A 14,249-nucleotide genomic window follows, 5' to 3' on the forward strand; every position below is an offset into this window, starting at 1 on the left:
TTCTGGCCTTACAGGACTTTATATAGACTTGTGAAATGTCCGACAAATCATGGAAAAAAATAATTTCATAGATAGATAGATGTATATTTTATTTTTGGACACTTAGTATATAATGCAAACACATCTGAGATAAATAAATATTTTAATACAGTTAAATATATGATAAGGGAAATATGTTTATTTATTTTTGGGATCACCTTAGTTTATACATGATCAATTTGACTTTCAAAAAACAAGATTGCATGAACTGTTTTGCAGTCCTTTATTTACTCTGCAAGAAGTAGAAAAAAAGATGGATGTTAGATGCTTCAATGTTTACAATCATATATTTTCTCAACTACAAACAGACGGATTTAAATCAGAAGACATACCTCTGACTGTAAGTTTGGTGGAGCACTCAGCCCGACCCAGAGGGCTGTCGGCCACAACCATGTACTCTCCAATGTCTTGGGGTCCAACCCTCAGAATAAGCATTGAACACACACCACACACATTTGTGATGTAGTAGTTGGGGTTCGTGTTGAGGCTGACGTGGTTTCGGTACCAGGTAACATGTGGAGACGGGTTGCCCCTCACAGCACAGCTCATGTAGCACTCGTAACCCAGTGGAGCCATGTGAAGCTTCAAAGGGACGATAAATTTGGGGGCTGTCTGGAAGTCGAGGGTCTTTGATACTGGCAGGTCACATGTGAACTTTTCTGAAAATAAAAAAAGCAGATATTTGTCTGTTATTACATTCTTTCATACAAGATTAAAGGGACCTAGTCTATATGCTGAGAGAGCGGGAAGAAATTTTGCAGCATATCCAACACAGTTATGTCTAGAAATCTGGGTTACATTGTCCAAGTAAAAGGTAAGACACTTTCCAGACGATCACAGACCAAAGAATGATCCACAACTAGCGTATAACCCCACCTCATAGCTGTCACCCTAATAGGTGCAACATTTACAGAACAAGATAAAGCACAGATAAAGTTGAACAGTTGTGTCACAGCTGACAGCCCAAATCTCACGGGTATAAACCTGAATAGAAGTGACCCATAAAGAGAGATTCACAGATATCCAATTGTCTCGGTGCCCATGAGCAAGGCTCTTATCTCAGGTCTCTCCAGAGATCTCTCTCTACTATTAGTCTTCTGTAAATTGCTTTGGGAAAGATGTCCGTTAAATGACAAGCAGTATGTGATAACCATAACAGGGATGTTAGTTTTTAAAGATGGGGTTAAACACGCAGTTTCTGCCAATTTCATATTAATCTTGAGTCCTTATACAGTAATATGAAGTTTAGTTTGATCACATTTATAAAAGAGAGATACAGCTTTACGATTATTTCCGGAAAAAGATGAGTACCTGAAGGCCTGCGGGGGGGGGGGACGGAACTACAGCACGAGCACACAATAACATTACATCATCGCATTAATCCCTTCGTGTTTTTTACATTATGCACGTAACGTTATGCACCATATGCCAACAAACACAGACATACGACTTATTTTCACTTACCACGTGCGGTTCAACTTTTAGCACTGGGACCGCGCGATCTCCAAATCCAGCGTTATAGCCACCGTTTATATAACATCCATCACTGAAATGACGTGAACAAACAAACTACTGACGTCACTTCTTTCACTATCGCAAGTGTAACAAGCTGCAGCCGCGGGCCCACAGCGCAGCCAATTTTGACGCAGTGCAGCCAATCTTGATGTCAGGCGGGTCTTACTATCACTCGTCGGTTGGCGCGTGGGCGGGCTTTGTCTTTCACCTTGCCAAGCTTTTCCGGGAGAGTTGCCCAATAAAAGGAATAGGATCCTTGTTACGAAACAGGGATCCGGATTTATAAAAAACTTTCCGAAAAAAGTTGGAGTGCTGGGGGAGTGTATCAAGCCCAGAAATACTACGTCATACATCCGACTAGTTTTTTTAACAAGTTGACCATGTTAAGCATGAGAAGCCAGCACGTTTAACATTATAAAGAAGTCAGAATGCATGAACCAGCGTTAAATCCCCCTTTAATATTTTATGATTAAAACAAATGGATGCACAAACCCCTCTTTTTTGTTGTTCCCCAAACTGGAGACACCGATGGCTCTGAAATGCTTATATCGTTCTTCGCAAACACTCTGAAGTTGTATTCTCTTCCAGGCAAGATGTTGACGACTGTGAATTTGTTGTTGAACAAACGATCAACCACTGTCCGCCACGTCTGCTTGATGGAGTCCCTCTTCAACACCATGTAATGCAGACGGTCGTCCTGTTTCTCATCAGGAGATGGAGCCCATGTGACTGTTACGGTGCCTTGAACATTCTGCTCCAGTTCTACTGGACCTGGAGGTCTCGGATCATCTAAAAAAAAACAATGAACTAGTCCTGTACGGTTACAAATGCTTCTGAGAAAGATTTATGTTTATACTTTACATTTGTACATTTATACCTTACTGAATAGTCTTAAAAGTTTTGAACCATTAAGATTTACTACTAAAATAATAACATAGTTTATCCAGATATGTATTATTCTTTTCATGTTGGATAACGTGTTATTTTTGGTATTCGTTCCCCCTTTCTCAAATGAATGAAGCAAGAATTAAAATGGAAATGAAGGGTGTTGAAATACATTACCAGTGACTCTAATTTCAATAGTGAAAGTGTCCTGGCCCACCACGTTCTTGACAGTGACCGCATAAATGCCAGTGTCTGACAGTTCTGATGTGTGAATAAAAAGTTGGGAACCTTTTTCCAAATCAGTAATCGTCACATGTTTGGCTACAGGAAACCCATCCTTTAACCATGTGATGTCAGGTAAAGGACAGGCCTATGGATAATAGATAACAAACAGTTAAAATTATACAAAAAATGTGTACACGTCACATTTTACCGCTCCGTCCGCATGTCTCCCATTTTGGAACTTATATATAGCAGCAGATAGAAACAGGTGCTAAAGAGGCATATATCTATGCAAATAACTCACAACTCAATATTTTTCTAGATACTGTGCACGATTATAGTAGTGCATGAATTAAAGTCATTTTAGATACTCCTTACGTTTATTTGATACTGTACCTCAAAACTAACGCTGACACGCACAGTGTTCCCGGCCTTAACAACCATGAAGTTTTTCATTTTGCTGTCAGTGAACTTTGGTATAACTGCAAAAAGGAAAAACACAAATACCAGTTTAAAAAAACAAAGTGCAAAGATATTTGTCGATAAATTGTATAGGTGTTCACCTGGTGGTGGCATGGCTGTGATGTAATTGTCAAGAGCCTGTGGAAGCCCCTCCCCTCCTTCATTGGTCGCAGTTACTCTTACCCAATAAGTGGCCATTGATTTCAGACCCATGACAGTGAAGGACGTCTGAATCACTGCGTTTGTATGGCAGCGACTCCACTCTAGTTGGTCCGTAGGCCTGATCTCCAAACAATATTCTTTTGCTTCATCCTCCACACCTTTAACTTCGGTTGGTTTAGTCCAGGATAGAGACAGAGTAGTGTAGCTCGATGCAGTTAGTCTGAGGTCTTTGACTTTACCAGGAGGCTCTGAGAAGTTAATTCACAAACGCGATCTCAGATATAGAAATAATAATTTCCTTTGGGTATTGACATTTGCTCAACATGTCTTACTTTTGGGGTCTCTTGCGAATACACATTCAGAGGGCACACTTGGTTCTCCAGGGCCACATGTGTTCATGGCACTCACTCTGAATTCATACTCCGCTCCCTCTATGACGTCTTTAACCGGAAACTTTTTGTCTGAAGACAATACAAAATGTTAGATTTGTACTTTGAAAGAATCAGAGAAGATTTGACATACATCCTATTCAAGGTACTCGACTAACACACACACGCAAACTAATGCAACGTAGATGAATATTTAAAGGATTTTTTAAGACCTCTGATTGGTTCATCTTTTGGGTTCACTTGACTCCAGAAGTTGCTGCCCTTTTTGCGTTTTTCCACATTGTAGCCGACAATGCTTCCTCCTCCGGTGTTAGATGGAGGGAGCCATGTCAAGTTAATGCAGTCTTTGTAGGCGCTGACTATTTTCGGAGGAGCCGGAGGACCCGCGAATGCTGGAAGCAAACACATTCTCTTTGATGAAGACTTACAAGGGACCATTCACTTTATTTCACATTGAAACAGCCAAAGGGGAACAGAGAAGTCTCACCCAAACTGCCAGCTGCGATATCTTCAGTTGTCAGGACATCGCTCAGGCCTTCCGAGTTTTTTGCCCGTATCCTGTAGCAGTACTTTCGACCGCGATCTATGTCCGTGTCTCTGTAGGAAGATTGTCCTGGAATGTCTCCGATTTTAGTCCAGGTGTTTCGTCCCAGCTGCTGCCGCTCCAGGTTGTATTCAGTCACTTGACAGCCGCCATCGTCCTTTGGGGGCTTCCATTTGAATTCAATGGCAGTCAATGAGCTTTCTATAATTTCCACAGGCCCTTGTGGTGCCATTGGTTTGTCTGGTGAAAATATACACAAATATAAAGGGAATGCAAATGTATCATTCCTAAAAAATGCCTGAAATGTTTTGATATTCCTTTTCTTTTCAACACATACCAAGCACAATAAGTTTTGACGTTGCCTCCACGCTGTCAAATTCGTTCCTGATTTTGATTTTGATGTCTCCCGTGTCTCTGCGTTGGCACTTGGCGAGACGCAGGCGGCTGTGAGTCGAGGACTTCTCGATTTTGACACCGTGACCCTCTAGCAGCTCTTCGTCCTCTTGAAACCATTGAATCTTAATCGGATCTTTCCCTGAGAACTGCACCTTGAAGGATGCGTTCTCTCCTGCTTTTACAATAACAGGCTCTGAGAATTTACCCAAAGCTTCTGCGTCAATTCTAGGAGGATCTGGGAATTTAACAGATGAATGTTATGGTTAGTTTTGTGCTTACATGCATGTATACTGTAAAGGTATTGATAAACATCTGTGCCTTCAATGGTTAATGTTGCCTCCGATTTACGTCCTTCTGCCTCAAACTTGTATGTTCCTGAATCTGTATCCTGGCAGGTGCGGATGATGAGTTTGTGATGAGCACCATCTTTGACTAGTGTAATTCCGTCCTTAGATTCTAACTATAAAAATGCATTTAATCTGTTGTTAATTATACGTTACACAGACCATCAGGGATTTTATTGTGTACAAAGTGTCTTATATTATTTAACCTTTTTGCCATCTTTGTACCACATTCCAGCACTATCTTCAATGCTCAGATTGCAGGACAGCTCTGCTGATTCTCCCACATTGGCTGTGGTGTTAGACAAGCCGCTCAGAAAGTGAACTCCAGGGTCTGCATAAAAGTAAACAGGAAACATGACATCATCTATGCACAGATAGAAAATATGACTTCATGTTCAATGTGCCATATCACTGAGCTCAGATGATCATACCTACCCGTGATGGTGTCGGGAACCAGTTCACCAACTCTTGGACGTCTCTTATGTTTTTTGTTAGACTCATCTCCATCCGATATGTTTACATCTGACCCGTCTCCTTTATCGTCCTTTATGATTCCGTCAGCTAAGTTTTCTTTCACCATGGCTGCCTTCCTCGCTGCCTCCTCCTGTTCTAACTGGGCTCTTCTCGCTGCTTCATCTCTTTCATCCTGGGCTTTTCTCCTGATGGCCTCATCTCTCTCTTCCTGGGCTCTTCTTGCTGCTTCATCTCTCTCTGACTGGGCCCTTCTTTCGGCCTCAATTTGCTCGGCTTGGCCTCTACCGGCCACTTCATCTCTCTCGGCCTGAGCTCTTCTTGCAGCCTCCTCTCGCTCTGCCAGAGCCTTCCTCGCTGCCTCATCTCTCTCCATCTGGGCTCTCCTCCTGGCTGCATCATCTCCCTCAGCCTGAGCTCTTCTTGCCGCCTCATCTCTCTCTGCCTGGGCTGTCCTCCTGGCTGCTTCATCTCTTTCATCCTGGGCTCTCCTTTCAGCTTCATCTCGGTCAGCCTGGGCTCTCATCCTGGCTGCTTCTTCTTCTTTTTTAGCCTGAGCTCTCCTTTCCGCCTCGTCCTTTTCCCTCTGCAGTCTGGCTTGCTCCTCAGCTAGATGTCTGGTTTGTTCATCCGCATCATCACGTTTCCCACAGGCATTCGGATCTTCTGTAAACAGGATTAGATTTACAGATACCGTTCTGTACCACATACAATATGTACTGTGTCCATGAAAAACAAGGACCAAGGTTGTGAAATTTACACACATGTGACAGTGATGCACACAATTTATTCCCCATCTGACATGAAAAAATACTGTAGTATACTTTAATATTTACCGTAGTAAATTGTAGTATGCTGTAGTATATTACTATACTTTGTTAATGTATACGGCAGTAGTCTGTGTTTACTATAGTACGTTTCAAAAACGCCATCTAGGAATTTTACTACAGTCTACTATAGTAAATCCTAAAGTATACTACAGAATTTTTATGTGAGCCGTGTTATGACTGCAATGTGCAATACAAGACACATGAATTCACATGAGATTAAAAAAACAAATAAGCAAACGTACCATCCACAACCAAGATCCCGTGGCTCGACTTGAGTCCAACAATAGCCGAGTAGACTCCCTTATCCTCTGGTTTACAGTTCTTCACGGATAACTTGTGGACTTGTTTATTTTCAGAGACCGTGATATCATATTTATCTCCATGCTCAACTGAGACGTCATTGGTGCACCAGGTGATTTTTGGTACAGGTACAGATAGAGCACACTTAAACATTGCGTCCCGACCCTGAACCACTGTCGTGTCCTTCAACGTGCTGTCAAATTCCACATCAGGTACTGGAAGCATAAGAATGAAGAATACTCTCGCAAACAAATCTAATACACTATGCAAAGATAAAAACATTTGCATTATAACTTCTCACGGCTTAGGGCAGTGGAGAACATGTTGGCTTCTTCAACATCCACTTGGTATAACCCAGCATCTTCTGGGCCAAGATCTTTAATGCTGAACAGGTATGTTTCACCAAATTTTTGCATATTATGTTTTTTGGAGTCATCAGTTCCATCTCCATAGTCAAGCATTTCTCCATCCTGGTTCGGATAAAGTACAGTACATTACACTGTAAAAAAACGTAAAAAACCCCGGAAATTTTCTGTAAACTGGAAAAACAGAAATATTCCCCCTGTAAAATTATGGGATATAAGGATATATTAAATAGTTTTCCCCATTTTTCTTGTAAATGTGTTGTTTTTTCTGTAATTTTATAATTTTTGACCGTATTTCAAAAATAAACAAAAAAAAGAAATCTTGTTAAAAAACGGAAATAAACCGTAAAGACAATAAAATTTAGAAATAAACAGTAAAATAATGTTTTTTTCCCCTGTAAAATCACATTTCCCCGGATTCTTGTAAAAAAAAATTTTCTTTAATTTTACGGTTTTTGACCGTATTTAAAAAAAGAAATTTCTATAAAAACATTTTACGTGGAAAAATCTGTTAAAAAATTACGGGAAAATTCTGTAAAATTTAAGTGTACTCTTAAAGAAACAATACACGTGTTATATGAATATATTTAAGTGAGGATACACACTTTGAAAAGAGAGATTTTACTGCTGGGATCCTTCATTTTCATGTCGAGTTCAAATTTTGCCCTTCCATCCGTTTTGACCTCAATCTGTTTCATGCTGTGGATTTTCTCAACGTACTGTAGAGAAAAAAGAGGAGTAGAGATATATCATTTGTATCAAAAATGACTTCATGTATATTGTAAATGGGTTTGCAAATGGCATAAATGACAAACACTGAAAGCAATGGAACCTTCGACTGCTCCGCTTCTCTCTCCATCTTCATTTGATTAAGTGTCTTCAGCATCCACCGGAAGTCGGTGACTCCATATTTAAGACAGATGTGCTCATAATCGATCTTGTTTGCACTCAGTAACACCTCCCAGAACCTTGGATCGATTTCTCCCTCCTTCCACTGCTTTTGTTTTCTCTTCACAACTCTAAATTAATGGATTTTAAAGTGCTTGTTTGGTTACCGAGAAAAACATTTTCTCACTCAATAAATACATTAAACATAGAATATGAGAAAAAAAGGTGCATAGAAAGCAGTGCTACATTACGTTTTCTTCAACATTTTTCTAAATTCCTCTGGGTCATTTTTGGGGGCTAAAAAATAAACATATTTTACGGCATGTAACAATCAATACATTTTCTGCTATTAACATTTAACATTGCATTTTAATCCAGTTACATACATACCTGGTGCTCTCTTCTTGAATCCAACTGAAAGGAAACAGATTTGTTTATGCTATGTGATGTGGTTTTTATCATTGCCGTATCAGTTATGGAAGAATAACAACACATTGTTATTTTTGAATGAACTGTCAGTTTGTGAAATGTAATTTCCTACCCTCAATGACATTCAATGTAGCAGTACAAACAGCTTTGCCAAATGGATTTATGGCGAGGCATTTGTATGTGTCTGCTTGCTCTGAAGACACATTTGGCATCTGTGAAATAAAAATTATATTCAGAGTTTGCATGGGGGAAAAACACACAAATGAATAAAAATGAATCTCAAGTGTTTAAAGTATCAACACAGTGCAAGAAGATGAAAGTTCACTACACCTCCAGGATATATTCTTGATTCCTTTCATCAAATCTTGTTTTATATTTGTCTGAATCGGACAATTCTCCCTTGTTACGTCCCCATGTGACCTCCGGTGCTGGATCTCCATTCACAACAGCTTTGAATATGGCCAATTTGCCTGTGAACCGAATGAAACACAAACATAAGTGCAATATATATGCAAGAACTTAAAAATAAGTTTTGCTTTTAAAGGTCCAGTGTATGATATTTAGCATCAACTAGTGGTGAGGTTGCGAATTGCAACCAACCGCTCACTCCACCGCTCCCTCCTTTTCGAGGCACTATGGTGGCTGACACAGGACAGAGATGTCACGTTTTTGCTTCTTTGCCGAAGTAGATAACGTATTTACGAAATGCGCTCTGTACAGCAGTTTGTCTGTTTGGGGCTACTGTAAAAACAACATGGTGAATTCTGTGCAAGGTGACCTGTAGTGTATGTAGATAGAAACATCTCATTCTAAGCTAATAAAAACATAACGCCTAATTCTGTAAGGTCCTCTGAAGACATGTATATTATATTGCATTTCTGTTAATAGATCCTCCAAAGAATTACACATTGGACCTTTAAAAATAAGTTTTTGTTCGTAAATTCTATGATTAAATTAGCTTCATAATATCAAAACATTACTGGTGAATATTGGAAGAAAGAGGTATTTAGTACCTTCCTGGATAGTTAAGGCTATAGGTTTTCTAGTGAAATCCGGAGTGGTTTTTCCAGGAGGCAGTTCTTCAACATACTGTGTGATCATAACACCAGGCACTTTAGATCTCTTCCTGATGGCCACTAAAATATCAGAAAAGCATTTTTAAAAACTCTTTAAAAGCAAAGAGAATTAAAGGGATAGTTCACCCAAAAATAAAAATTCTGTCATCCCTCTTGTCATTTCAAACCTGTATGACTTTCTTTATAATGCAGAACACAAAAGAAGATATTTTTAATGAAGTTGGTAACGACGGCGGTACCCATTCACTTCTATTGTATGGACACAAAACCAATGCAAGTCAATGGGTACCGCCATTGTTCGGTTACCAACATTCTCTTTGTGTGCAGAATAAAGAAAGTCATACAGGTTTGAAATGACAAGAGGGTGAGTAAATGATGACAGAATTTTCATTTTTCACATTTTTCATATTTTTTTTGTTCAATTAAATGACTGGCATGACTGTAAATAGCATCAGGTTTAAAGTTGTGGTTTGTCACCACAAGAGGGCGAGCTTTTAACCGGAGTTGATCACAAATACAGCCACAGGACTATTGAAAAACAATAATATAACTACAATGGCCATGGCCCTATGCTGATAGACCAAACCAATAAACATGATCTAAATATATGAATCATTTTGACATTTATCAAAGTAACACAAATTGGAATGAATTAAATAAATATGGATGTTACTTGGATAAATAATACATATTTAATCATTTGAATGTCAGTATTTTTATGTTTTGTAGGTCATCCTTTTAGTTTTATTGATGTCAAATGTGTAACTGATAAAAACACAAAATACAGTAAATAGATGTTAACATACTTACATACAGATGTTCCTTCTGCTGGTTTCTGCATCTTCAGAGCACAAGGTTTTGCTTTAATTCAGAATATATTTGCGCCGTCTTAAAAAGATCAGAGGAAAAATTTGAATGTGTCTGACAATTTATATAGCGAGCATACATGCTTTTATCTAAAAACACTTAGTCTTGTTCAATCATAAAGTATTTTTAAATGCATGTTGATATTTCATTTTAGAGTCAGGAAGTTTTCAGGGTTGTGAACCATTTCGTTGCATTGTGGTGTAACCTATATTCATGAGAAGATGGGCTGTACCACTGTGGATACATGTGTGAAACACCATCTGACAGTCATATTAACTACGTTCATTCGCCGTGCCATTGAAATGTCTTAAATGTAGTTCTTATCCAGTTAAAAACTAGGCAATCTGTCTCTGAGAAAGACAATATCAAACCCATACCAAATATTCACTCTTTACTGTCCTAATCAGAACCTATGTCACTATAAGAAAAAAAACATGAGAGAACAATATTTTCTTATATCTGAAGTATGTATTCCGTATAGAACAGCTGCATGCATCTGTTTAATGTCTAGTTAATCACTGAAAATCAGTCACTTACCTTCAGAAAACGAAGCAATAAAGATATATTATGAGCTTGATATAATATATATAATTCTTATTGCGGTTAAAGTAACACAAGACCATCATAAAATCTTTATTAGAGCATCTTAAAATTCACAGGAGCCTTACCAATGACTTTGTGAGCCACAGGAGGGATTGACTTTCCCCTTCTGCTTTTGATAGGTCACATACCTCACAAACCTATGAGCTCACGATGACTTTTGGGCTGTGAAATTTTGCCCCAACTAGAAATATGTTTGAAGATCACATAAAAGCATAAAAGAAGAGCAAAAATATATGCATTTTGAAGAGCTATTCATCAATTCAGAATTTGAGGAGAACCTTATGTAACAATTAAGTTAAAAAACCACAAACATCAAAATCGCATTTAGAAACTTTATAAAAAATAAACAAAATGTGTCTTTTTAAAATATTTTTTGATATGTTTACTGGACAACAAAGACAGTTATTTTTCTATAGCTAAACTGTGGTTATATTATTATAAACGTGACATTTTTCAAATAATCTGACATTTACAAATATGTACTGTACTTAGCACATGAAGCTCTAGAAAGAAAGAAGACAATCACCCACAATGATGTACTTTAGTCTCAATGTCACACACGAATAATCCAACATCGCTACTTTGCATCTTCCCATAAATTAGGATAAAAACATATTTGTAGATTTATTAATAATAAACAAGTTCTAATATTGGCAAAACAAAGTAAGAGAAGGATAAAGCCACTCACCTTAAAGTCCAGCTGCATCTCTCAACCCGACAGTCTTTGACTCCCCAAATTCAATGCTGCCGCTCCATTTTGTTCAGCAATAAAACAGTACTGGGCCAATTTTGAAACCCTTCAAGCGGTCGACTCTTATTAGCTGTCATATTAAATTGTTATTCGGGTAAGGTTTATGGCAGCGGCATGAGTGTGGCTCGTGGTCACGCTTTTTCTGGAAATGGTAAGAGTGACATTCAAGCTGCTTTTGTGACTGTCTTTTCGCCACTGGCACGGACAAGATGTGACCTGACCTTTGCCAGAAAAATAAAAAGGATCACATTTACGCCGTAAGACCCTTTAAACCATACACGTGTGTGTAAATCGAGCGATGTTTGAAGGCAGCACAAACGTTTCTTTATATCAGTACACTTTATGATGGCTTTAGATGGAGGTAGTGTGGTAAATTCTTGTGTTAATGGATGTGCTATTTTTATATTTTAATGATGCATGCTGGTAACACAGTCATATTCTGACGTTGGAGAACTTAAAGGGTTTGCGTTATTGCATTGCATATTATTGCAAATTATTAATTTCCTTTTTGCATATCTGCTAGCATTTCTTGAAATAAACACAAAAGTGTGTGTGTGTTTAGAATGCAAGTGTACTTTATAATTATAATGTGCTGCATGCCATTTTTTATACCATTTTTGTATACTTATAATACTCAGGTATCACATAATGAAACATAAGATAAGACGTACAGTATACCAAAGTAAAGTATATTGCACATTCTATGTTTTGTAAGCTGTATAGTGCACAGTATTTAGAATGCCACTATTTAATGTTTTAACTCCGTTACTGATTCTTTTACTCACCCCAGAATGAACAAATAAATAAATGGATCTTATGACTTATGTGTTGGATATTTGGCCGCAGAGGCATTTCACATTCACAAGAGCTGACAATGTTTTACATGCCCAGACAGCTTAGCAGCTCTCACAAGCTAGTGTTAACATTATTTGAGCTCCGTAAAAGCGCATAGGCCTATAACTCCATGACTTTGTTCCTTAGCACCTGAATTGATAATTTACATAAAATGCATCAGGTCATTAGGTTAAGATTTATTGTAATGGGGCAAAGGTGTTATTATGTTGCTGAAGAATCAAATTTCATCCTTTATTTTTTATCATGTACAGAGGAAAAAGTAAATTGAAGCAGCTGCTTATCTGTTAATAAGTTTACGTGCACTCAATGTATTGCATCATTGGAATGTTTACATCTTTCAAGTCTTTCAATGGACATTGTGAAAAGATCTCAACTTAAGCTACACCGCCACAGTTGGAAAAGGCTCAAATATGTATGTTGTTATTGATGTTATCATTCTGTCTTGTTAAACATCTATTAAGAAAAAATGGCTTGTTCGGCCAGTAGCTACTAACTTAAAATCTACAATTTTTGTATATTCGCACAATATTATACATTTTTTATTAGTATTAAAAAAATGTAAACTCTTCCCGTAATTTATTTTTAATGCCACAAATGTCTGAATAAATGCGAATGTAAGTGTCGGTACACGTGTCGGTACACGATCCGGGATGCCTGCACGATCCGTTCTGCGCATGCGCATAATGACGTAGTAAACAACGTCACGGTTTCCCTACACTATTGGTATCAAGCATGCGATGAAACACTTGACGGCCAGACGGCACAACTGGCGGCATATTTTTGTAGGCTACATTGTGTTTTTCATTTAACAGTTCATGGCGGGTCTATTAAAATGTAGCTTACGCTATGCATTACGATGTGTTTACGTGGTTGCCAATCCAAAATAATAAAGGAGTTGTTACATGAACATACACGATTTTGGTTACATGTGGAATAAAGTCTGAGTCTTGAGAGTCTGTCACTGTAAACCTTCAGTTTCCTCCATACTCCCCTTTGCGATTCATTGCTGCATGGCATTAGGCCTACTTAACTTGCTGTGTTTCGATCTGAGGTCAGTAGTATTGTCAAAGACGGTTTTCATTAAAAGCTGCTAATATTAGTTCACTTTAAATCGACTCATTTTGTATTAGTATGGGTCTATATATAGGCTAATATATCTATCTATATAATCTAAATGAGGAATAATCCCTTCAATGGTGTTTACAGAACACAATAAGGAACATAATATGCATTTCTGCCTAGACTATCTGCACTTACATGAAGAAAGAACTACAAACAAGTCTGGGGAAACGTTACAGAGTATTTCAACGCATAGTGTGCACACAGAAGTGACATGAGACCAGAGGTGGACTGGACAGTAGTGAAAGTCGCGGTACAAAGGTGCTCAAGCGTGGAACAGATCGTGCAGTGTCGTCGCTAAACAGAATTATCTACTACGTCATTATGCGCATGCGCGGACGGATCGTGCAGGCATCCCGGATCGTGTACCGACAGTAAGTATGTTTGGACAGAATGACGTTGTTCTCTCGTGACGTCTATACGTCTGCTGTGAGTTGATTGGTAGTGCGGTAAAACCAAAAGCGCGCGGCACTCGACCTCGAGAACATTCGGTACGTGCACGCGGGATACAAATGTTCCTGTTTATGAGTTCATGACAGCACGATATTAATTCCAGGTGAGCGTTTATTCACACGTTGTCAGCAGTAGCCATGTCTTAATCCGCTTCTGCTGTGAGGATAGGCTAACAGGGCTCATAGCACATTCATTTAAATGCAAATGGGTTTTAAATAGCCAAAAATCAAGGTTACACTTTTACTGTAATAAAACCGTAGTTAGCTTTCCAAAGGGTGGGCGGG

General features: G+C 38.6%; 1 protein-coding gene across 1 annotated transcript; it reads right to left on the reverse strand.

Moving 5' to 3' along the window:
- Positions 1 to 166: 166 nt before the first annotated feature.
- On the reverse strand, positions 167 to 9,378 carry LOC130556891 (immunoglobulin-like and fibronectin type III domain-containing protein 1). Its single transcript, XM_057338231.1, has 20 exons — positions 9,255 to 9,378; positions 8,572 to 8,711; positions 8,354 to 8,453; positions 8,203 to 8,226; positions 8,064 to 8,109; positions 7,757 to 7,943; positions 7,530 to 7,643; positions 6,861 to 7,029; positions 6,502 to 6,774; positions 5,165 to 5,289; positions 4,933 to 5,074; positions 4,556 to 4,849; positions 3,887 to 4,066; positions 3,618 to 3,746; positions 3,225 to 3,533; positions 3,058 to 3,143; positions 2,617 to 2,809; positions 2,047 to 2,343; positions 372 to 698; positions 167 to 271 (listed from the first exon to the last, which is right to left on the reverse strand). Exons 1-20 carry the CDS (start codon positions 9,340 to 9,342, stop codon positions 267 to 269), a joined length of 3,228 nt encoding a protein of 1,075 aa, XP_057194214.1. The 5' UTR covers positions 9,343 to 9,378; the 3' UTR covers positions 167 to 266.
- Positions 9,379 to 14,249: the final 4,871 nt, after the last annotated feature.

The sequence above is a fragment of the Triplophysa rosa genome, linkage group LG7, assembly GCF_024868665.1.
Source record: "Triplophysa rosa linkage group LG7, Trosa_1v2, whole genome shotgun sequence".
NCBI classification, from domain to species: Eukaryota; Metazoa; Chordata; class Actinopteri; order Cypriniformes; family Nemacheilidae; genus Triplophysa; species Triplophysa rosa.